A 22,668-nucleotide genomic window follows, 5' to 3' on the forward strand; every position below is an offset into this window, starting at 1 on the left:
GCTGTGCAGGTACAGTGACCCTGAGGAAAGCCTGGATGTTCAGGAAAAGGTTTTAACAGCAGCACAGTGATACATGGTGTCACTCTATGACAGGAGGGACTTTGGTAGCACTCTAGATGCACTGCGAGTCCGTCTCTTTGTGAGCATCAAAGGAAATGTGCGTTGCCTTCCACCAACTGAAGACATATTCCTATTACACCTTCGCCGAGACCTGCATCAGTTGGCTGTGTGTAAGCGGGAACACATGGTTCAGCTAACCTACCCAGCTGCCACTGATTTTGGGAGACAACTTGTCAATGGCAAATTGGTGGCAACCCTGATGCTGAAAGAGGCAAAACCTTCTGAACTCAAACACAGCCAATACTGCCGCTGCAATAAAAGCATGTGTACCCGAGGATGCTTCTATGCAAGAGCCAATGTGAAGTGTGGGATTGCATGTCTCTGCACTGGGGACCCCAACAGGATTTAAGGATTGAACTTGCGCTTGAAACAGGTGTGTGTGTGTGTGTGTGTGTGTGTATATCCTCAGGTGGTGAGGGTGAGGGTCTGTCCCCAGAGCAGTATCTGCAGTGTGCCACCCTCCTGATTATCACACCTCACAGTGACCTGTACCTAGTGAATTAAGTTATGCTAAATATATTTTTCATTAAAGTTGTAATAGTTGTCATCGGAGGCAATAAAATAATGAAAGTCATTTTGCTGTACTATATTTCTTGTGTGACACATTTCCATTGGGAGAATAGGGTCATGTTGAAATTAAAAAGATGCCTAGGCCATGATGCTTAATAATGTGGACATTAAAAACCCTGTTCAATATCCAGCATGTCTTTCGGAATTTTGAGAGTAGCCTTAAATTCTATTGAGACCGGCTGATCAACTCTTAGTGAAATCATCACAGATCCACTGATTTAGGTTGGATTTTTATGATTTTTTTTCTGTGGAATGAGTAAACTGTTTGGTGAAAAGAATGATGTCATAACTTGGGGGAATAGTTAATAGGAAAATATTGGAAAAAAGTGAGAAAACGCAACATTTTTTTTTGCATTAAATTAAAAAAATATATCTAAATTACGGCCTATGCTCTCAATGTCAAATGCAGAAATGTTAATCCATGCATTTATGACCTCAAGGTTAGATTATTGTAATGCTTTATTGGGTGGTTGTTCTGCACGCTTGGTAAACAAACAACAGCTAGTCCAAAATGCAGCAGCAAGAGTTCTTACTAGAACCAGGAAGTATGACCATATTAGCCCGGTCCTGTCCACACTGCACTGGCTCCCTATCAAACATCATATAGATTTTAAAATATTGCTTATTACTTATAAAGCCCTGAATGGTTTAGCACCTCAGTATTTGAATGATCTCCTTTTACATTATACTCCTCTACGTACGCTACGTTCTCAAAACTCAGGCAATTTGATAATACCTAGAATATCAAAATCAACTGCGGGCGGCAGATCCTTTTCCTATTTGGCGCCTAAACTCTGGAATAACCTACCTAACATTGTTCTGGAGGCAGACACACTCTTGCAGTTTAAATCTAGATTAAAGACCCATCTCTTTACCCTGGCATACACATAACATACTAATATGCTTTTAATAACCAAATTCGTTAAAGGATTTTTAGGCTGCATTAATTAGGTAAACCGGAACCGGAAACACTTTACATAACACCCGATGTACTTGCTACATCATTAGAAGAATGGCATCTACGCTAATATTAGTCTGTTTCTCTCTTGTTCCGAGGTCACCGTGGCCACCAGATCCAGTCTGTATCCAGATCAGAGGGTCACTTCAGTCACCTGGATCCAGTACGTATCCAGACCAGATGGTGGATCAGCACCTAGAAAGGACCTCTACTGCCCTGAAAGACAGCGGAGACCAGGACAACTAGAGCCCCAGATACAGATCCCCTGTAAAGACCCTGTCTCAGAAGAGCACCAGGACAAGACCACAGGAAACAGATGATTCTTCTGCACAATCTGACTTTGCTGCAGCCTGGAATTGAACTGCTGGTCAGAGGAGAACTGGCCCCCCAACTGAGCCTGGATTCTCCCAAGGTTTTTTTCTCCATTCTGTCACTGATTGAGTTTCGGTTCCTTGCCGCTGTCGCCTCTGGCTTGCTTAGTTGGGGTCACTTCATCTACAGCGATATCATTGATTTGATTGCAAATAAATGCACAGACACTATTTAAACTGAACAGAGATGACATAACTGAATTCAATGATGATCTGCCTTTAACTATCATTTTGCATTATTGAGACACTGTTTTCCAAATGAATGTTGTTCAGTTGCTTTGACGCAATGTTTTTTGTTTAAAGCGCTATATAAATAAAGGTGATTGATTGATTGATTAAATTGATGCAAAATCATGTAGAAATGTGTTTTAAAAGAAATTCTTCAGTGTATGTTGTCAGCACATGTGTTCTGTGTATCTGGACTGCATTTATTGACAGCCTACCAAATCAACTGAGGATTGGAGGAAAAAAATATTTTTTCAAATTTTTCTGATTGATTGTTCGCAGACCCTCCAATTATTGTCAGGTTCAGCCCATTTTATTGAACTTTTGAGACTTTGGCTCCCCGACTATAAGTTATTAAAATTAACCCCTGCAGGTCTAAACTGCAGTCTATGGGGTTTGCGCAGAAATCTGGGATAAGCGACAGGTGTAGATGTTGAGCATTAAAAACTATGCCTTGACGAGCGATGTATGTAACGCTTAGGTCACAGTATTCAAACATGACTGGAGATAGTACGTATGTCATTTTCCATTTCTAAATGTCCGTTCAGGTTCAACAACTGGCGAACAGTGTACCTGACAGCCATTCGGGGAGGGTCACAGCCTCACAGTAGTGTAAACAGTGTACGTCCTGGGCCAGGCAACAGAATAGTAATTCCAGTAAACCACACTCAGAGATAAAAGCAGTAATCCAGCATGTGAAGCATGACTCCACATCACAGAAGAATAAAAAGACAAAGGTAGTATTCACTGGTTCATAGAAAGAAACTACTAAAAATTAATGCGAGAGAGGAGCGGCAGCCAAATGCGCCAGCGTGCCCTTTCAACTGGAACCGGTAGATGAGGGATTATTGATACATTTTTTTATTTGTATTCCTTTTGGATTGTTCTTCTACAGGTTTTTGACAATACATCCATGCACAAACACAGAAGCTAAAGTTTGGGATTATTTTCATCTGTTTTATACAGTATGTTTCCTAAATAAAACTGCTGTTTTACAATTTTGAGCATGTGGTAGTTTATTGAAGTTGATTGTAAAGCCATTGCTTCCAGTCATTTGATTTTTAATCTTTAGAATGTACAGTGTTTATCTAAATGCAGAGTTGGGTATTCACCCATGTTGAAAGGTACGACGATGAAACAACGTTGTAGTATCAACTTTGATTCTACTGGCAAAATCGAATCAGCCTCCCTGTCAATCGATCACCAGTGAATAAATGTTGAAATTCCGGCTGGGTAGAGTAAGATCTTTCTTAGGTTTAGGAATTAAATTACCTTGCAGCAATGTAGTAGGTAAAGCCTCTTTTTCAATACTTTTAGTTAAAAAGGGAGTAAGTTCATCAGTAAATAATTTGTGCCACTCAGCTGTAAATCCATCACACCCTGGGGATTTATTGTTTTTCAAACCCTTAATTGCTCTTTGTTCCTCAGGAGTAACAATGCTATCACAAAAAAAGTTCTATCACTTTCAGATAATTAACTGAGTCTAGAACTGAGGACTCTGTCTGCTCTAAATACCACGAACTATAAAGAATTATATCAAATTGGCACTGTGGTTTGCTATTTCCTTTGGATCTTTAACAATTTTGCTATCAGTATCAACACAAGTTGTCCATTGTTGAGAGGGTAAACTTACACTTTTCAAGATTAAAAAATATGCTGAATTGATGCGGATTTAGTTTTATTCTATTTTATTAGTATTTTTAATTATACTACATCTTATCATTGTCATGTTTTTGTGCAGATCTTTTTTTTTTACACATGACAATGATAAGACTTGTTTTCTTTAAAAAAATACCTGCACAAATAAATTAAAATGAATTAAAATGATTGACTTGTTTGATCAGCATTAGAGTACAAAAACGAACTAGTCAAATATTTAATTCAATATAACACAACGTTGCAGCATGTAATATAATCTATGGAAACACGTGACAATAATATGTAGTCAACAAATCGTCTCACGAATTAATTTCCCCCTGAATTTCTCTCTCTCTCCAGTCCAGCGTGTGGCGCTAAAACACACGTGTGTTTGTCAAACACCAGCCTCAGAGGAAGAAGATTCGTTTCACCGCGTTCTCTGTTGCTTTGTTGTGGTGTTTAAAAACTGTAAGAAAATTAATTTATGTAAATAAAAACATATCTGGTCAGTAAATACCTGTAATATTCTTATCTTCATAGTCGTGTCTACGTTTTGAAGCAAGGAGAAATATATCGGGAAGAATATCAGCTGAAGATGGTGTTTGTTAAAGAAGAGATTGAGGAGAACACGAGTGAAATAAAACACGAGGAACCAGAAACCTGGAGAATAAAAGAAGAAGAACCAGAATCCTGGAAAGTAAAAGAAGAGGAACCAGAAACCTTGAAATTAAAAGAAGAGGAACCAGAAACCTGGAAAATAAAAGAAGAGGAACCAGAAACCTTTATAATAAAAGAAGAGGAACCAGAGACATGGAGAATAAAACACGAGGATCAAGGAGGTAACGTTAGGTCTTTATTCATATTAAATGACTGTTTGTGGTACATTAGTCTTATGAAGCATTAATCCTCTGGGTCTGAGGGGGTTTGGGGACCTGGAGAAGTTTTGACATTTGTGCTCTTTCATTATCTTAAAAAATGTTAATGATTGAAGTTTGATTACACTCTAATCAGCAGAAACTGTGATACAATAATATGTGAGCAGCATGAATGTAGCCTTCATGTGTTTTTGAGAAAATAACATGGTTAGTGAAAAACTACAACTTTTAAGTCATTAAATAAGAACATAAAACACACTTTTGTTCACAAGACGTTTGAGAGCTGGATCTCATAGACTAGAGTTTTTGCTAGGGCTGCTCGATCATGGCCATATGTCCAAAAATTTCTAGAGTGATTTACTTGAAGATAGAGGTGTGTGTGTGTGTGTGTGTGTGTGTGTGTGTGTGTGTGTATTGTTGGTATAATTTTAAGATTGCATGTGAAATTTTTGCAATGTAAAAGTAGGGTAAACATACCTATTAAGCTCACCAAAATCTAGATTAAAACCTTTTCAGAGCACAATATGTTACAATACAATGTTTATTTATATAGCACATTTAAAACATCCGAAGTTGACCAAAGTGCTGTATAGAGAATTCAAAACAAACCAGTCAACAACGTAATAAACAATAAAACACAAACTTATAAGACACACTGTAAAATGGATGAGGTTCACCAAAATAAAGGATCATTGCACAGTAAGTAAAAATACATTGACACACACACACACACATATATATATATATATATACATACATAGATATATATATATATATATATATATATATATATATATATATATATATACATGCATAGATATATATACATACCAAGGATAAGAAATACGTTTTAAGAGTAGACTTTAAAACAGATAGAGATGAGGAAGTCCTGATATGAATTGGGAGACTAATTCCAAAAAAAGCACCACAACCTGTTTTTGAGACGTTCCTTGGGAACTTGCAATAAACCAGAATCAGCAGATCTGAGTGCTCTTGCCTGAGTATATGGATGTAACAAATCGGATTTGTACTGTGGAGCTTTATTATGAAGACATTTATAGACAAACAGTAAGATTTTAACATCAATTCTGTATTTGACTGGCAGCCAATGAAATGTAATCAAAACTGCTGTAATAGACTCCTATTTGCGCTTCCCGTAAAGAGGCCGAGCCGCTTCATTCTGAACCAACTTTTGATGCGAAACGCATGACTGAAGCTCAGATATACAATGAGTTGCAGTAATCCAATCATGATGTTACAAAAACATGCATATCCATTTCAAATTTATTTTAAAGACAAAATGGTTTCACTCTCGTCAGAAGACGAAGATGATAAAAAAAAAAGACTTGACCACCACACTTATCTGCTTATAAAATGTAAGATTATTATCGAACTAAACAACTACGTTTTTTTTGCACATGAAGTTCTATATGGTATGGAAGTTTTAACCTGTTATGCTGTGTTCACACCAAACGCGAATAGAGTGTCAATTTCGCGTAACCTGCGTATAGTTTGCTGCTTCAAAATTTTGAGATCATACGCTTCGTCATGCATCTTACAGCCGCATCTTAAAGCCTCTTATACTTTCCGCGAGTCCGCTATGGACCACTAGATAGGCGTGGCGTAAAAATCGTCATCGGAGAGTGTGTGTGGAGAGGCTCTGAGCAGACGATAACGCGGACAGGTGCGCGTGGTCCGTAGTGTTCAAAAGCACAATTGCACGTGTTCAGGCAGTGTGAAAAAGTCCATTGCCAATTGAACCTGTGCAATTCGTCAATAAAGAATATAAAGACAGCGATGTGCAATGATTCTGGGCAATTGCTTGTTCACATGTTTGTTACAGAGTGGACAAGCATGCGCTTTCTGAAGTATAAATTGAAGAAGTCCTCATCCGTGCTGGCCGTGTCTGCGTCCGGATTGCTCATGCGGAAAGTATAACACAGGCTTTACAATCGCAACTAGGGGTGTCACGATTCTCCAAATCCTCAATTCGATTGCATTTTCGATTCTAAGCTCACGGTTCGGTTCGATTCGATTCTCGATTTTTACATTTATTCTTTTTAAAGCACAGATTGTCATTTTTCAAACTAGACTTTTATGCAATATAATATCTGACCTTTGTTTGCAATGTACCACACTACATTGTCAAATTTAAAAGATATCTATTTAAAAGATTAAAGATAAAACACTTGTTAAACACTTCACTGTCATTCATTTAGATTTAGATTTATATATATGTATGTATATGTGTGTGTGTGTGTGTGTGTGCATCATTACAGTCTGTGAAATATGTGTATCTCTTATTACAAGACTGCAATCACTAGCAATCAGAAGAATTCCAGTTAATCAAGTATCTACAAAAGATCTACTCCATAAACAATGCATTATATTACATTAAAGACAAAAATAAATTAAACAAGAAAAAGAAATGATTACTCACATGTATCTGGTCCACTGATGAAGTCATGGGTCAAGTCAAGTGAATTATTAATCATTTTCTAACAGGCGTCGAATACTGACTTTAGGAAAAGGGGAATAACCAATGACATTTGAGATAACAACTAAAACAGCAAGCCCCGCCCCACGACTGACAAATTAAAATTGTTCGCGCGAGCAGAGGTGAGATGATCGAGCGCGAGGATGTGGGGAATGAGCATGCGCGCGCGGGCTTGTATTGCGCGCAGAGTACATGTCACGCGCGCGCAAGAGTTTGAAATGAGCTCGCGGGCTCCTGTTTCTTCGCATCCGATTCAGTTTTCCTCTCGAGGAAGCCATATAGTGCGCGCGCCAGCATCAGTTGTATGCTCGGTTATTTTTGTCATTGATTTGCCGTCATACAACATGGGGGCGTGGCAGCATCGACGATTCCATTTTTTAATTCGAAGTTCGAGACTGTGACTTAATTTCGATCGATTTCGAAATCGTGACATCCCTAATCGCAACTTCATTGTGCTGTTACTACATCGAGCCGAATTTCACAAAATTGTTCAGCTCCCAAGAGAATCATGTGTAGTAGAATTATTTATTTATTTCAATGAATCTAATTGATTAGAGATCATAATATTTAGTCTATAATATTATAAATCAGGTTGGTTTGTATTGGTGACGTAATGTGCGCGCGGCCCGCGAGACTTGTAGCTAATTGGACCATAATGCGGCCCGGTGGGAAAAAAGGTTGAGAACCGATGGCTTAAAGGGTTTCAGGTGCTTTGTCGACGATGATGCCACCTTCAGATAAAAAGTCAGAGGTATGGAAGCATTTTAGATGTCGTAAGCAAGACGCCGACGATAGTCGTTGTGGACAAGAACAAAGCATTTTTCATCCTGCATTAAACTTGTATTTCTTTAACATAATTGTATGCATTTGAAAATTAGAGCCGGGTTCTGTTTTAATGTAGGCTACCCAAGTGTACCTAAAATAAAATAGTTTAATATACAGGTTTGTGGCTCTTAAAGGGTTAGTTCACCCAAAAATGAAAATGATGTCATTAATAACTCACCCTTATGCTGTTCCAAACATGTAAGACCCTCTTTTATCTTCGGAACAGAGTTTAAGATATTTTAGATTTAGTCCGAGAGCTCTCAGTCCCTCCATTGAAGCTGTGTGTACGGTATACTGTCCATGTCCAGAAAGGTAAGAAAAACATCATCAAAGTAGTCCATGTGACATCAGAGGGTCCATTGGAATTTTTTGAAGCATTGAAAATACATTTTGGTCCAAAAATAGCAAAAACGACGACATTATTCAGCATTGTCTTCTCTTCCGTGTCTGTTGTGAAAAGAGAGTTCAAAACAAAGCAGTCTGGATATATTGAATTAGTTATAATTAATATGTTGTAAAAAAAAAAAAACTGTCATTCAAATAAAAATGAATGTATTCATCAGTAGTTGATGCAATGTTGAAACCCTTCTTAAACCTGAAATTATTTAGGTAAATCCAGGTCAAATGCAATTGCCACCTGACTAAAGACTGATCTTTGTGTAAAATGTCCACAAAACTGGACTATACATATTAGGGCTGCACGATTCTGGATATAGAGATCATGATTCTGAACTAAATAAAAATAATGTGTGACAAAATATTATTGCAGCAGTCGATTTAAAAGTGCCTAATTAATCTGAATGAATTATTAAACATTTTAATATACACTACCAGTCCAAAAGTTTTGGAACTGTAAGATTTTTTTTTTCTTCTCACCAAAGCCTACATTTATTTTATCCAAAATACAGTAAAAGTAGTATTATTGAGAAATATTTTACAATTTAAAATAACTGCTTTCTACTTGAATGCATTTTAAAATGTAATTTATTTCTGTGGTCAAAACTTTGTTTTCAGCATCATTCCTCCAGTCTTCAGAGTCACATGATCTTCTCAAATCATTCTGATATGCTGATTTGCTGCTCAGGAAACCTTTTTTATTATTAGGGGCCAAACACTGAAGGTGCAAGGCACCTATTGTATCCATTAGCGTAATTTTTTTTCTTCCGCCGCAAGTCTATGGCAGCCCATAGAACCGCTTGTGGGAAAGTTGTATAATTTGCCACATTGATAAAGGACAGTCCCATCATTAACTATAGCAAATTTTAAGTCTCTAACTTCAACTCTCTAGCGCCACCACTTGTCCAAAGTTTCAATATTTTTATGTCACTAACTTTTGAACTATAAGCTAGAAAATGAAAATAATTTTTTCTTCTGAATCCTTGGCTCATACCAAGTCGAATTAACCCCAAAATTCAAGAATTAGTCGCAAGAATTAGTTTTTTCACTATTTTCAACTTTTCAAAACCTACTTTTTTAAACTCGTCCTAGACCAGGGGTGCCCAACCCTGGCGATCGACTGTCCTGCAAAGTTTGGCTCCAACCCTAATTAAACACACCTGCCTGTAATTTTTAAGTGAGCCTGAAGACCTTAATTAGTTGCTTTAGTTGTGTTTGATTAGGATTGGAGCTAAACTTTGCAGGACAGTCGATCGGCAGGAGCAGGGTTGGGCACCCCTGTCCTAGAAGGTTAGTCTGATTTTAACGAAAATTGGATCAAATCATCTTTAGACAGAGCTAGCAAAAAGTTATGGAATTCAAATTAATTTGTCCAACCGTTCTTGAATGACATGTGAACAAATTTGACGAAAATCACTCAAATTCATGTGAGGCTATATCTCAGCAACGGTTTGGCATATTGAGACCAAACTTGGAGTGTGTTATAATAACCATGACCTGAGACTACCTGAAGTGTTTCGACGCAGCGCCACCTAGTGGTCAGGAGATATTAAAAATGCATATTTTTGCTAATAACTTCTGAATAGTTCGGCCAAAAATCACACAACTGGTCTCTTTAGATTCAGTCATGTTGAGACGAATGATATCCATGATTGCCCGTGTCAGCCATTTTAGGCATCGGCCATTTTGAATCATATTTAAAATGCTGTATTTATTGAACGCATTATCGTATTGTTTATGAAAATAATTACAAAAATATTCGGCTCCATGCCCTGAAGGTACGAGTAATAATGAGTTATAATGAAATGTCTAAAAAATGCTAATAACTTTTGAATAGATTAGACTATTGAAATGAAAATGGTCTCCCTATATTCTTTGGGTCATGCCGAGAACATTGATTCCAATTATGCCAAAATTGGCCATACTTTCTGTCCGCCATTTTGATTAATGTTGAAAGTCTACTTTTTCAGACTCCTAGACCATTATTCAGATTTTCACAAAATTTGACGATGATTGAGTATTTTAAAATGTAACTTACCCTAATTGCAAGTAATTAAATTTTGGAATCTGATTACATAAGATTTATAAATGCTGTCATTCAATTAAAAAAATTAACTAATCAATCACTTTTTTCCCTGAAATTAATTGCGATTAATCCCACTTAACATTAGTTTTTAAATATAATTTTATACTGGAACAATTTCACATTCAATCTTCAAATTAATGTACAAACAACATAAAGAGAGTATACTTTCAATACTTGTTTTAAGGCATTTATTATGACTGAAGGCCAGTGATAACAATTAATATTAATTTCACTACTATTTCCCTAAAATGTTTCCCCTAAATTTAACCATTGATTATAGCCATTCCACATTGCATTAATTGCTATCAATTTTAACATGTATTAGACTTAATTTATTCTTTCAAATTTAAAGGGGGGGTGAAATGCTCGTTTTCACTCAATATCCTGTTAATCTTGAGTACATATAGAGTAGTACTGCATCCTTCATAAATCCAAAAAGTCTTTAGTTTTATTATATTTTTATTATATTCCGGCAGTTTTATTATATTCCGGCTGGAGGCGTGATGTGTGGGCGGAGCTAAAAAATCACCAGCGCGAATAGGCTTTTGCGTTGAGAGCATGTGGAAGCTGTGACATTACCGTGAGGGAAAACCCATCATCCAAAACAAACCATGGCTTACAGTCAGATTCAGCCGTTTATTTATGATCCAGAATCAGATCCAGAGGCTGAAACTGAACGAAAGCAGCAGCAGCAACGACTCGCGCCGAGCAGGGCTCGAACCCGGGTCTCTGGCATGGGAGGGGGACGCACTAACAAGGAGGCAGAGATATTTGAAGCAGTTTTACTCACTGCCTGCGGTTCCAACACACAATCGTGACCCTTTTTCCTTGGGATTGCATCATCCTTAAGAAATAAACGATACGCAAATCCGTCGTCAAACTGGGCCTTGTGAACAAGCATCTTCGAAATGCAGGGAACAAACAAAAACACTTGCACAACTCCGTTGATTCTCTGTAAAAAATAAACTCCATCCACTGGTCCCTTAATGCTGTTTTTTTTTTTTTGGTAATCTGTGCAGGGTTGTCTTGCCCTGGAAACCAAAAACACACTTCTTTTGTGACTTTTCGCGACGCTCTCGCTCTGATCAGTGAATCGCTCTGATCAGTGAAATGTCTGTGCTGCTCAGCCTCGCTATACAGGAGCGCGCGCTCTTCCAGCAGAAGTGCGTCAGGACCCATATAAGGAAATTCCGCTCCATCTAACGTCACACAGAGCCATACTCGAAAAAAACTTTCCGAAACTTGTGACAAACCGGAAGGAGTATTTTGGGAACAAAAATACTCCTTCAAACGTACAACTTAATTTTTGAAACTTTGTCCATGTTTAGCATGGGAATCCAACTCTTTAACAGTGTAAAAAACTGAGTATGCATAGCATTTCACCCCCCCTTTAAGTGAACTTAAAACAATCTTCACATAAACCCATTATAATAAATGTCATAAACCTGTGCCCTTCAGGATAAATATACAGGAATTGAATAAAGTTATCAAACACTAAATTCTAAACTAAATACAGATGGATTCTTAAAGCTATAGAAGTTATGATTACCTCTTTTTTTTCTTCTTTATTAACAGGCATCACAGCAGCTGGTTATTAGGTTGTTTTGGCTGCTATTTCTTTAAAAGTCACTGTGGAGCATGACACAGATCTGACACACATCGTGTTTTCTCTCAACTCTCTTTACATTTTCTGACCCATTTCAGTCTCTACTAATGAACTGACGGACTGAATCAGGTGTGTTAGATGAGAAAGACATATAAAGGGTAACTAAACCCCTGGTCAGAACCTGACTCCACCCACTGGCAATATTTGAAAAATGCTGAAAACTGGGCAGATCACAGCGGAGATAGAGGGACGAGCCGGGGGTGGGGCTGAGCGGGTTGGGTGTGAACCTGAGACCCGCAGTGAGGAATTGATTGACAGCTGCTGTCAGAGTCATTAAAATGGAGAGTGACTGTAGTGACCCAAGTAGCTTTGCAACAGAGCGTTCATTTGAAGTAGAGGACTTTTCCTCCCCACCTTCACCTGAAGTGGAGGATGTCAAGGTGTCTGTGGCCTGAGCCTAGATATATTGCGGTGATTAATATGCATGATATTGTTATCGTGGGCACTTCTAAATACCGTGAATAAATATACATTTCAAATTATTCAGAATTTGGAATGCATTTTAAGAATAGTATTCCCATCAGCTGCTTAAAATTCACAACATCGCTGTATGCTGCTCGAAAGAGCTCATGCGCTCTTATGTAAACGAGCGCATGAGAAGCACATGGAGGAACACGTGAGAGACGCGCTGAATGAAAAAGCACATTCACTCTCTGACAGCAGATGGTGCTAAATTCAGCCCTTACCCTGTAAACACAGTAAACTACTGAAATATTTAGACTTAATAGGCTATTTATCTTCAAACATTCTTTTTTTTTTTTTTTTTAATCTGGTCTACACATGCCCTAGATATTGTTTGAAAGTGTTTTGTTCTTTTATTGTTCATTCACACTTTATATTATGGCTTCATTAGTTATCATAAACTGCCAATGAAAAAATCATTCTGAACATTCATTAATCTAAGGTATATTGCAATATACAGTGTATTGCACTGTATATTATGTTAAATCATTTTCTATTTTTAAACTGTCTTTAAAATCATTCAAAATTGAATCATTCAAGTCAATTTTTAAATAATTTTCATTTTCAAGTTCTTAAATTGCTTGTTTTATTTTTGTGATAATTTTTCTTCATGACTTTTTTTACATTTATTTTTGAATTACCATTGTGTACGAAATGTGCTATATAAATAAACTTGCTTTGTCTTGAATGTTAATGCATTACCTAAGGTTAACTAATGAGGTCTTATTGTGAAGTGATACGTATTGGTTTTTATAGTTCTTTTGCACTTAAATGTGTAAAACATTTAACTTTTATATGTTTTTCTGTATTGCTTTATTTTTTAAAAATGTTTAGTTATTTTTGTTATAAGAAAAAGTTATTTAACCTCTTATACTGTATTATGACCACTTTTTTAAAACAAAATTTCAATACGGTGATAATACCGTACACCGTGATAAAAGAATTATCAATTAACCGCAACTTGAAAATTTTATACCGACATATCCCTACCTGAGCCATATCATTTCGAGCCGCTGGTTCAAACTGTGATCTTGACTCCCACATCCATCAGGCATCCGGGCCAGTCTCCGAGTAAGGAACTGCATCACTTTTCAGCGCGAGCTGTGTGGAGAAGCCCATTTCCACTTCCATTGCGTTGGAGAAGCAATCCCGCGTAAAATGCAGTTTGCACACCCCATCTTTAGGCAGGAACTCATGGCCTTCTAGGCCAATTACATGCAACCACTGGCAGTCCAGCAGTGCTGTTGCAACCAGCAACACTACACCAGAGCCATATAGAGGCCCTGCACTACACCTACGTACCATCCTGACCACTGTAAATAAATCTACGCTAACTTGAAGCTATCCTAGCTGCTGCAATACTATGTTAACTAACTATGCTTTTAACAATACTAACATTACATTAACAACTATGCTAATTAACTACATAGGCTACACGAAATAATCTAAATAAGTGTATAAATGCTATGCTAGAAAGATTCTAAAATACTCTATCCTGATTGTTTTCAGTACTCGCAATTCCAATTCCTGACTCACTACAGTGATTTTGATGGAACAAGATGGTTTTATGAGCTGGAAACTGCTTACATCACTTGCCACCGCAACCATCCAATAGGAAAAATTGCAGTAGCCACCGTTCATCCGGAAGAGGGCAGCACTCAGATGTTTTTACACCATATATTGTAGAATTAAAACACTTTACACTCCAATGCCAAAAAAGTTACTTGAATCAATGAACAGCACTAATAAAGCCCCATTCTTACAGATCATTAACTAAAAAAAGTTGGTCTAGATTTTAGTTACTCTTTAATGTCGTAAATGTGACCCATATTCATGTATAACATTTCATGCATGCACAGGTTTAAAGAAGCTTTAATCGCCTTTTTGGTAACTTCATGCGTTAACTGACTTGCATGCTCGTAGTATCTCAATTTGATATAAAAAAATACAGGCTACGTCTTGTACCATCATCTTTGTGTGTGCAATGGAAGAGCATGTGCTTCGAGCACAGTAGTTAGCCTGCTCGTTTGACTCGTGCCTGGCACTGAAGTGAAGTTGACCAGTTGCTTCATTGCAGTTTGGTACGGCAGAAATGCATTGATTTTCAATAAAACGCTGTGCAGTGAATGCATGCTGAAATTATTGTTGCGTGGCTACATAAGTTTAAGCATATGTGATGAATTGCCGTGATTGGTCTGACTAGCACGTGAGAGAGACAAGGGTGCATGCTTGTGTGTGTGTGTGTGTGAAGGGTTTTTTTAAAGGCTATACTCTTTCAATTGAACTTGAATGTGAATACCTTTACTACTTAAAAACAACAAAGCTAAACATCATATCTAGTCAAACCGTATCATGACATCGCTACAAATACAGTGTGGGATTAAAATCAGCGTACATCAATGTATAGGCTTAGGCCACGTTACCTTTTTTCATCGACGCTTGGTGAAACAGCATGGAGTGGATGTTTTCGGTTCAGATGCTGAATCATTGGAGTCAAACTGCTGTGGAATGCCAGGTTTACTTTGCAGTAGACACATTGCACCTTGTTCTCTTCTTTTTTTAAGAATGTAATGATCCCAAAGTTTAGACATTCTCTGCCGTTTATGGACATTTTTACTCTCTGCCATCGTGCCAGATAAATTAAAAATATATGACGCGATACGGTGTGCTTCCTGAACATTGAACAACTGTACGTGTGAATCAGATCCCTGCGCGTATAGTGCGCCTCATAGGAAATTTATAAGGCTTCGAGGCAGAGTTTTTGCCTCTAAAAAATGTTTGTAATCAATTTAATCGAGTAACCCGTTGAATCATTTCAGCCCTAGTGTAGACGTTATTTGATTTGAAGCCGTTTGCGCATTTTAAAAGGGAGAGTACGTGCAGTGATTCGTGAAATTACACCTCAAATAAGGTTTTCAAATTACTTTATTTAATGAAGAAATCTGAATTGTACCTCACCTTCAACATTTTAATTATTCACCCACGCCGGACAGAGACTGAGACGGTGCGCTGCATGTCTGTCCAAATCTCTCACAGCAGGTGCATCATCAACTAGAGATTTTTGAGATCTGCCTAATTAGAGACTGCCGATCAAACAGTCCCAAGCGATTATTTGCCAATTGTAATCGGTAGCCGATCAATCGGAGAACCCCTGCTGATTATTCTTATAGACTGAAACTAAAGTGGTAATGTCAGGATACAGAATGAGAATGAGACACAATAACGGTGTGCTAAGCGAATATGTTTTGTGAAGTGCTTCGTGTTTTCGTTTGACCACTGAATGGGATCCTTATCTGGTGGAATACATGGCTCCAGCAAGAACTGTTCCCACTCGTCTCGGCTGGACTCTCTGTAATCATCGCTGTAGAACTGGCTCAGCCTTTTCCGACTAGTGGGCATTACATCCTCTTCATCGTTGGTGACGCACCACTCCCATCAAGGAAAATGTTCTGATAATGTTCAAAAAAGTTTTTTTTTCTCTCATGTTTTTATCGAGAAACCTGAGATGTTTGTGCCGAGTGTCTAGGGCAGACGCGAGAAGAGGAGTTTACACTGCATTATCCAAGTTAGCGGTGTTTATTCGTTGCTTGAGATGCCGCAACAATGTTCTTGAATTTGGTCACTTTCTGTGATTCTCCACTGCATATTTGAAGTACTGTAGAAGACCGCAGTTCTTAGGGTCCATTCACATATCGTGTCTTTTGCACGCTCAAGTTCGTTATTTCCAATGTAAGCGCGCGGTATGCACGCTCATAATGGAAGAGACGCGGTCAAAATGCGCACGCGGTGCAACGTGCCCGCTTTTTCCAGGTGCGTCCTCACCACATCGAGTTAAAAACATCTCAACTTTTCAGAATGCCGCAAGCGCACCGCAGGTCATGTGACAAGAACTAAACATTCAGCTTCATCCTTTCCCTTAAAAACGTTGAAAGCTCAGCCAAGATGAAGGAACAGCTGATCATAGCTGTATATGGATTGCCATTCTTTATTCATTCATTCATTATTTTTTGCTTGCATACATCTTCAAATATGTCGTAGAGAATCACAGAAAGTGACCAAATTGGGTTTTATTTTGATTTTTTTTTTTGCAAAATTCGAATATCATTTTTATTTATCGAATAATTAGAGCAGAACGAATATTTGAATGTTCGACTATCCGTGCACACCCCTAATTCTTACAGTGAAAAAGTGCTGGTTCAAACACCACCCCCCCCCCCAATATGATTATGATTTTGTTATTATTAAGCCGCCCTAACAAAAACATGTTTCTGGACATGGGTTCATTCTTTTCCAGCAGGACACACATCTGGAGCGCTAAAACAGTTGGCTCCCCAGTAACGGCTGTACACAAAGCAGTGCTGAGCTCATGAACACTACTTTACGAGATAAAGTGAAAATGACATCAAACCTTTTCTGAAGACTGTTACCTTCAAAGAACCCAGTCGGGTTTCCAGGGGGTTCCCCGATACAAATTGCGTCCCGGGGTTAAAATGCACGGTTTACAGTCCAAACTAGTCCAAAACTAGCCCAATCGCGTTTCCAGAGGTTTCCCCGATAAAAATTTAGTCCCAGGGTTAAAATACTCGTTTTTTTGGCAGAATTGCATTGGTAAAATTCACATTTTAGGGGCTAAATACCAAATTATTGGGAATGGGGTCGCTTCAACCCGAGGACATGAAAAATAACTGCTTCAACCCGAGGACATGAAAAATAACCGCAGATTTGTCAACACTGGTCGGACTTTGCTACACAGAGCCGTAGTTCATTGACATTCTACTTAAAATCGCTTTTAAAATCGGCAATGAATCGACTACGATTTTGTGTAGATTGTCATTGAACTACGGCTCTGTGTAGTAAAGTCCAATCAGTGTTGCCAAGTGTGCAGTTCTTTTTTTCATGTCCACTGGTCGAAGCGACCACAATCCCAATAATGTGATATTTAGCCCCGAAAATGCAAATCTTACCAATGCAATTCTGCCAAAAAAACGAGTATTTTAACCCTGGGACTCAATTTTTATCGGGGAAACCTCTGGAAACGCGATTGGACTAGTTTTGAGAAGCAACTGTGCAGAACCTGGCAATTCTGATCTGAACGCACTTGCTAGAAATAGACTAGGAGTGCCTTTATTGACTAGATGAGCATTAAATTCACCTTTGATTTTTCGCACAGCCCTAGATAATGTATATTGAAATATCATAAAAACAGTTTTCTGTTAATCTGTTAAACTAACTGTATCTGAGATTAACCCTTTTTTTGAGGTGATGTGGGCTTTTACATAATAATAATAATAATAATAATAATAATAATAGTCACATTGGTAACACTTTCTATGGAGCCTGTATTTATGAAACATTATAATGGTATTCTTAAGGCATTATAATGAATGCATAATGCATAAAAAAACGTATAATATTTTATATAAACTCATAAATAATCATAACGTCAATCATTAATAACTTACCCTCATGTTGTTCCAAACCCGTGAGATCTCCGTTTATCGAGAACGAGTCAGTCTGTTGTTTGTTATCTGGCTCGGCTCAGTATTCATCTTCAATTCTCTCTTCACAGCAGTTCAGTCAGTGCACTGTTTGAGTAAATGAATTACTCTGGGATATTGGTTTGTTTTAACTCAGAGGGAGTGTCAGCCACATTAAAAAAGTTAACAGCTTAAGTCATTTGTGGATTAATGCTTATTGGAGACGCTAACCATTTAAAGAACATGATGGTGACTTATTAATGACATAATTTAGATTTTTGGGTGAACCTAACCCTTTAATACCCCAACTGATTTTTTTTTTTTTTATTTGGTTACATTTTCTTTTGATGGTCCCCTTAATCAGTTGACTATAAGCAATTTTGCAACTACATGCCATCTAACTCTATCATTAGAGTATCGGTGTGCTCAAGAATGGCTGAATCTAATAATACAGAATAAGCTAACATACTTGCAAAGACCCTTATAGTTTATCTGTTGGTTGACCATCAAAGTAAAGATATCATATATTTAGCAGACATACTAATACTTGACTGAACGCAAGTTGATATGTAGTTGCAGAGTTACTTATCAGCTGTCTAAAGGGACCATTAAAATAATAAAACTGATATTAAAAATAAAATAGTTCAAAGCAAAGTGTCATATCACACATTAATCTGGTATCTGATATCTGATCTTATGGCTGTTAGAAAGGGGGAAAAAATACAAGTAATTACTACTTATTAGTGGTTTTTGACTGCTTTAAGTAGCATCAGAAAAACGGCAAGATTTGGGACTTATACATTATAACTATGAGAAATACAGGTGCTGGTCATAATTAGAATATAATCAAAAAGTAGATTTTAAATAATTCCATTCAAAAAGTGAAACTTGTATGTTATATTAATTAATTACACACAGTCTGATATATTTCAAATGTTTATTTCTTTTAATTTTGATGATTATAACTGACAACTAAGGATAATCCCAAATTCAGTATCTCAGAAAATTAGAATATTGTGAAAAGGTCCAATACTGAAGACACCTGGTGCCACACTCTAATCAGCTAATTAACTCAAAACACCTGCAAAGGCCTTTAAATGGTCTCTCAGTCTAGTTCTGTAGGCTACACAATCATAGGGAAAACTGCTGACTTGACAGTTGTCCAAAAGACCATCATTGACACCTTGCACAAGGAGGGCAAGACACAAAAGGTCATTGCAAAAGAGGCTGGCTGTTCACAGAGATCTGTGTCCAAGTACATTAATAGAGAGACAAAGAGAAGGAAAATATGTGGTAGGAAAAACGTGTACAAGCAATAGGGATAACCGCTCTTTAGAGAAGATTGTGAAACAAAACCCATTCAAAAATGTGGGGGAGATTCACAAAGAGTGGACTGCAGTTGGAGTCAATGCTTCAAGAACCACTACACACAGATGCATGCAAGACATGGGTTTCAGCTTCGCATTCCTTGTGTCAAGCCACTCTTGAACAACAGACAGCATCAGAGGCATCTTGCTTAAAAAAGGACTGCACTGCTGAAGAGTGGTCCGAAGTTATGTTCTCTGATTAAAGTAAATTTAGCAATTCCTTTGGAAATCAGGTCCCAGAGTCAGGAGGAAGAGAGGAGAGTCACACAATCCACGTTGCTTGAGGTCCAGTGTAAAGTTTCCACAGTCAGTGATGGTTTGGGGTGCCATGTCATCTGCTGGTTTTGGTCCACTGTGTTTTCTGAGCTCCAAGGTCAACCCTGCCTTGTGCCAGTTTTAGAGCACTTATGCTTCCTGCTGCTGATCAACTTTATGGAGATGCAGATTTCATTTTCCAACAGGACTTGGCACCTGCACACAGTGCCAAAGCTACCAGTACCTGGTTTAAGGACCATGGTATCCCTGTTCTTAATTGGCCTGCAAACTCACCTTACCCTAACCCCATAGAAAATCTATGGGGTATTCTGAAGGGGAAGATTCAGGCAAAAGGAGATATTGGGGTAATGGGGTATTCGGGCAAAAGGAGCCCCAACTAAGTATTGAGTGCTGTACATGCTCATACTTTTCAGTTGGCCAAGATTTCTAAAAATCCTTTCTTTGTATTGGTCTTAAGTAATATTCAAATTTTCTGAGATACTGAATTTGGGATTTTCCTTAGTTGTCAGTTATAATCATCAAAAAATAAATAAACATTTGAAATATATCAGCCTGTGTGGAATGAATGAATATAATATACAAGTTTCACATTTTGAATGGAATTAGTGAAATCAACTTTTTGATGATATTCTAATTATATGACCAGCACCTGCATAATCCATGGATGCAAGGTTTTCATCGTCTTATAAATCATCATACTCTTAAAAGCTATACCCACAAATAAGTAAATATAATATATGGCATAAAATGTCACTTTATTATTATTATTATTTTTTTTTCAATTAATATGAGTTTCCTATCCTGTATATGGTCCCCCAGTGGCTAGAAATTTCGATAGGTGTAAAAAAAAAAAAAAAAAAAGCCCTGCTCTGCCTTTGAGAAAATGAGAGCTTAGACTTACTGTATTCATGTCGTGTATTCATGTGTTTGTTGTTAATTGTGGCGAAAGCATTTTGTGAGAAAAAACGCATTGCAATGACAAGATCACTGCATTTGCGCGATTATCAGACTCTGTCTACTCAATACTCATCACTGCAGCCTTTCATGTGATTGGAAAAGAGTATTATAATAATTATATAATCAACACTTTCATGATTTGTTAATCTGTAATCTGACAGCTGTAATAGTAAAAAAAAAAAAAAACATAGTAAACGTATTTGAGAAAGGGTTACAGATGATTTTGAATGCAAAGATTTCAGCCAATCACAACTGTTGCCGTTTACTTTGAGTCTCACAGCAGACACGCCCCTTCGAACAAAATTTTAAATGTAAAAATTATACTAACAATGTAAGTACACATCAGGAAACATAAAAAAAAGCATTTAAACAAAGAAAATAATCCATGTCATGGGACTTTTAAAACGGTTCTCATGAATATTCATGAGATGATACAACATACGTTTTTTTTTTTAATAATGCATTATGCATTCATTATAATGGCTTAAGAATACCCTTATAATGTATTATAAATACGGGCTTCATAGAAAGTGTTACCATTACATGTATATAGTGCTTTTCTGGGTACTCAAAGCTCTTTACATGAAAGGGGGAATCTCCTCGTCCACCACCAGTGTTCAGCGTCCACCTGGATGATGCGATGGCAGCCATATTGAACAGCCAAATACACACCAGCTTATTGGTGGAGAGGAGAAAGAGTGAAGTCAATCAATGTATGGGGATGATTAGGAGGCCATGATGGTCAGAGGCCAATGGGGAAATTTGGGGTTTTTAATGACCACAGAGAGTCAGGACCTTGGTTTAATGTCTCATCTGACCCCAGAAGATTACTTCTATTGACAGTTATAACGTTTCAAGTAGTTTTAGATCGTTTGTTGTAATAGAAACAATCTTTAAAATTAAAATTTCTAGCAGCAAATAGGGGACAATTTTTTTCAACAAAAAGTATGTTACATAATGTTGTAGTTGATGAAAAATATTAAATAGTTCTCCTTGTAGAAACACGGGGCTTGTGTATGTAATGTTTTAAAAATATTTTTATATTTGCAGGAAGGTTTAGTTTTATAAAATTGTATCAGAAAGAACAAACTTTTTTTAAATTACTGACAAGTGAACTGTTTTTGCTTTTATTTCAGAGTTTATTGAAGAAAGTGAGGAGAACAAAAAATGGAGTGAAGTTGAGAAAAATCATGTCAAAACTGGAGAAAAACCTTTGAGTTGCTCTCAAACCAAACAGAAACATCTAAAGAAAAGAAGAGCCAAGAAACCTTTCACCTGCACTCTGTGTGGAAAGAGTTTCACATACAAATGTCATCTTGATTTTCACATGAGAATCCACACTGGAGAGAAACCGTTCACATGTAATCAATGTGGGAAGAATTTTGTACGGAAAGGAAACCTTAAAGAGCATATGAGATCTCATACTGGAGAGAAACCGTACACTTGTGATCTGTGTAATAAAACATTTTTTAGGGCTTCAGACCTGAAGAAACACCAGACAGTTCATACAAAGGAGAAGCCATATTCATGTTATTCGTGTGGAAGGAGTTTTTCACGTCTTCCATATTTGAAAGAACATCAGAAAATACATACTGGTGTGAGAGAGTACATGTGCTCTCAGTGTGAAAAAACTTTCATTACAGCGAGTGGTTTAAAACAGCATGAGAGGATCCACACTAGAGAGAAATCTTATAATTGTCCACACTGCAAAAAGAGATTCAGTGATTCAGGAGACCTAAAAACACATGAGATGTCCCACACTGAAGAGAAACCTTATAAGTGTTCACACTGTGACAAGAGATTCAATAGGTCAACAGACCTGAAAACACATGAGAGGATCCACACTGGAGAGAAACCTTACAAGTGTTCACATTGTGACAAGAGATTCAAACAGTCATCACA

General features: G+C 37.4%; 2 protein-coding genes across 3 annotated transcripts in view; both read left to right on the forward strand.

The window, feature by feature from the left end:
* Positions 1 to 4,211: 4,211 nt before the first annotated feature.
* Positions 4,212 to 22,668, forward strand: part of LOC127955956 (zinc finger protein 501) — a 315,828-nt gene continuing 297,371 nt past the window's right edge. The window contains exons 1-2 of one of the 2 annotated variants that reach the window (XM_052553658.1): positions 4,252 to 4,350; positions 4,423 to 4,721. In XM_052553658.1, the coding sequence (XP_052409618.1) occupies positions 4,478 to 4,721 (244 nt within the window). In that variant the 5' untranslated portion in view covers positions 4,252 to 4,350; positions 4,423 to 4,477. Of the gene's footprint in view, positions 4,722 to 22,668 lie in introns of both variants that reach the window. The other variant, XM_052553657.1, reaches the window with a different exon arrangement.
* LOC127956046 (zinc finger protein 93-like) overlaps positions 21,901 to 22,668 on the forward strand; it is a 235,215-nt gene continuing 234,447 nt past the window's right edge. Inside the window, exon 1 of the mRNA XM_052553800.1 lies at positions 21,901 to 21,943. The gene's annotated coding sequence lies outside the window, so the exon portion shown is untranslated. The remainder of the gene's footprint in view (positions 21,944 to 22,668) is intronic.

This window comes from Carassius gibelio, chromosome B4 (genome assembly GCF_023724105.1).
Source record: "Carassius gibelio isolate Cgi1373 ecotype wild population from Czech Republic chromosome B4, carGib1.2-hapl.c, whole genome shotgun sequence".
In the NCBI taxonomy this organism is placed as follows: Eukaryota; Metazoa; Chordata; class Actinopteri; order Cypriniformes; family Cyprinidae; genus Carassius; species Carassius gibelio.